Source organism: Condylostylus longicornis, unplaced genomic scaffold, assembly GCF_029603195.1.
Source record: "Condylostylus longicornis isolate FDR11 unplaced genomic scaffold, ASM2960319v2 ptg000734l, whole genome shotgun sequence".
NCBI classification, from domain to species: Eukaryota; Metazoa; Arthropoda; class Insecta; order Diptera; family Dolichopodidae; genus Condylostylus; species Condylostylus longicornis.
Genome location: NW_026578681.1, coordinates 1 through 3,332, shown reverse-complemented (window position 1 = coordinate 3,332; position 3,332 = coordinate 1). Strand labels below are relative to the sequence as shown.

The window sequence follows — 3,332 nt, the reverse complement described above, 5'->3', positions numbered from 1 at the left end:
CTCTATCTGCTCAAACACCCGTTTCCACTAAGACAAGCGCTTAAGAAGAAACGAAAAGGTAGTCTATCTAGTATTCCTGAAATTAAGTCCCGTAGTGCATGTGGCACCAGATTTTTTTTGAGGTTTCTTAATATGTATTGAGCTTCCGTCCTTAAAAAGAAATAACGTTTTGATTGAAGTATCGGTTTCCAGTCTATTACGGCCGTCCACCAGAATCCACAGACTGACCAGAACGAGGTTTCTTTGTGGAATGGTATCCTAGACAAAGATGCAGCAAGGTTTCTTTGCGTGGACACTCTCTCAGCCAACTCGAACAAGCTTTTCTTCGACCTTTTGGCAGTCTTTGTATCAACAACTTTTTCAGCATGATGGCTCCAGTTGGAGACAAAAGTGCTAGGAATCTGCTCTCAAGTTCGACAGGGAGACCTCGGGGTCTGGTGAGCGAAGACGTCGATGGTAGGAAGGTTGTAAAGAGGCGACGATTCCGACTTGGTTGTGGATTCTGTCGCTCGAGTCGACTGGGAACGTCTGAAAGTGTTTATGCATTCAAGAACCAACCCTCTGCTACCGAAGAAGATGAAGGGCTTTCGTTCCAATCCTCGCCAGATTTCGAGGCCGAAACTGAATCCCGCATTGAAGATGAAAGAAGGCAATCTTGGATCGTCCAACATCTCGACGATCCAAGCGCTATCGTCGAACGGAATCTTACTGATGAACAGCAACCAGTGCGGCAGAATACTTCAGAGGACGACACGGCGTTAGTCAGCAGTTCTGCTCAACAGGAAGAGCCCAGGGTCGCCTCTGCTCCTCCAGAGAGTCCTTCGTCTGATCCCTGTTCAACTTCTTCTTCCGCTTCCCTCCAGCCGTCTCCACAAGCGCTTCGCTCTGCCCGGCCAACATCTTTTCAGTCGAACACTCCTGAGCCCGAGCGATCTTCTGAACGGTCCCACGTGCGTAGAAGGAAGTCGCAACAAAAACGTCGCTCCAAAAGAAGCAAACACCAACAGCAATCTGTAGAAGAACTCCAATTCTATTCCCAGGAGGACCGGTTAAGCGACAAATCTGCAATCCAATACCCGGGATCACCCCACCATTCACGACGTCAACACTCTTCCTCAAACCCCTCAATTTTCCCCCCTTCCTTAACACTCAATTATGAGCCTCCTTCTATAGCACATGACCATCACCGAACAACTCCTTGTTTCCCTCAACTTGATGTTCCATCCACTCAATCGGAACCTCTTCCAGCAGCCGGATCTTCCCTTGATCTCCCTTTCCCATCAACTCCAATTTGTTCACACTCCGAATCTGATCTCGAATCCGGGGCGCCTCTTCCTCAATTTGCTGAAGATTCTATCGCGACAGCCACGCCAACATCTTCACGACGAGGTCTTTTTGGTTTCCTTCTAAATCCTCCAAGATCTTCCCGTCCTCCCCCACTTCCTCCATTTCCTTCCCCACTTCAACCGTCAGAGAATCCAGTCGCTCTGTCCAACGACTCTGCATTCCACACACCCTTGAAGCTTCAACAGGTTGATGACAAAGACTCCTCAGGCGGTCGCTTCTTCACCCCTCGCAAGTGGAAGTCCAAGAAAACTGATGGAAAGCGCAACGGGACGCCAACCAATTCTCAAGACGGTTCCTGCAGACAGAAGAATATCGATGGTTTCTCTAGCTTCCCCCCCGAGATTTTAGCAAATGGAAGGGAATTGCGTCCCACTGCAGCGGCTGCACCTGTTTCCACCCGATCGACTAAATCCCCCCGTAGTCTTGTGGCTCAAGTGCAGCAGCCATCAGCGCGAAGCTCCACTGGGAGGCTTCCCTCTCTTCTAACAACATTGATTCATCAGGGAGGTCAGACACCGAGAGTCGCTACCCCGCCCATGTAAGTCAAGTCGAACGGAAAGCCGAATCTTGATTTCTCAACTTCGCAGACATCTCGCCACAATAGAAGGGAATTTCGGACCATTTCTTGGGTGAGGTGTGTCTTCATTAAATGGTGTCATTGACGCGTTTTTCAGACCTCAAAATAAAGTGTTAAGGGGTCGTCCAACATTAGTTCTTGATCTTGATGAAACTCTAGTGCATAGTTCCTTCGTTGAGGTCCCAAATTACAGTTTCATTATTCCCGTAAGAAATCGATCACATAAGAATCTTGAGTCTTTGCTGCTCTTTAAGGTGGAGATCGATGGCATCACACACCTCATCTATGTCGCAAAACGACCGGGTGTCGATCAGTTCTTGCAGGCGGTTTCAAGATGCTATGAAGTTGTAATTTTTACTGCTAGTTTAGCTAAAGTAAGTCAACAATCTGTTTGAACCGAAACTCGTTAATGATTTTGAAATTCATCTTTAAATGTTTTTGTTTGTTTTAGTACGCAGATCCACTCATGGATCAACTCGACCCTCAACGTTACTGTGTCGCACGCTTATTTCGGGAGAAGTGTGTTTTGTGGAATGGTCAATATGTCAAAGATTTGTCACGCATGGGACGCGACATTCGCAAATTGGTGATCTTGGATGTAAGATGTTTCACATGGTAGCTTCGAACACATTTTTCTCCTTTCAGAATTCTCCAAATTCTTATGCTTTTCAAGTAAGACCCTTGTCTGTGTTTTTCGCCGTTTTCATTCTTCTTCAGCCTCAAAATGCACTTCCGATCGAGTCATGGTTTGACGACCCAGCAGATGACGAGCTGTATCAATTGATCCCGATACTTGATGCGCTTTCGAAGGTGAGTCAATTGATTGGTCAGTCTCATCGTTGCTCAGGTTGCAGATATTCCCGCAGCCATCACTCGAGTCGCAAGTGCGTGAAAGTCGATTGTTGCGAGTCTGGTCATGGAATCCTATTGATGGCATGATTCGCCTCTTTTTCCTCCTCTTCCCTCATTTTTCAGTTTTTCGAATAGTTTCAGATTCCGTGTTCAGAGTCTCACTGTGCGGCACAGTTCAGTAGCAACACCATTTTTTCGGCTTCACTCTCTCCACTTCGATTGGAGCCCGCTGCTGCTCTGCATGCTCTAGAAACGCTGATTTTTTCCAGTCTAGCTGCAGGTTTGTGCCACCTAATAACTGAATGAACTGATGGATTCTTTCGTTCTCATACCTTCAACTATACTCTGTACGAACTGATTCACTTCATGGGTGTCGGTGGCGTTGATTTCGAAAAGGTCAGAACCTGATGGCCAGTCGATAATTCTATGAACAAGATGAAAATTGTACCATGAGATGATGCAAATTTTCTTCCATCTTTTTGAGACACCGCTTCTGGACTGTTACTCGAACCCTTTTTTGCCGCGACTACAACGATGCGGCAATTCGGGGATTTTT

General features: G+C 46.8%; 1 protein-coding gene across 1 annotated transcript; it reads left to right on the top strand.

The window, feature by feature from the left end:
• Positions 1 to 368: 368 nt before the first annotated feature.
• On the top strand, positions 369 to 2,734 carry LOC129618166 (uncharacterized; the record flags this gene model as incomplete). Its single annotated transcript, XM_055532993.1, has 6 exons — positions 369 to 1,885; positions 2,022 to 2,130; positions 2,179 to 2,298; positions 2,376 to 2,522; positions 2,570 to 2,596; positions 2,642 to 2,734. Coding segments are annotated over exons 1-6 (2,013 nt in total), but the record flags the coding sequence as incomplete, so codon positions are not given.
• Between the last annotated feature and the right edge of the window lie 598 nt (positions 2,735 to 3,332).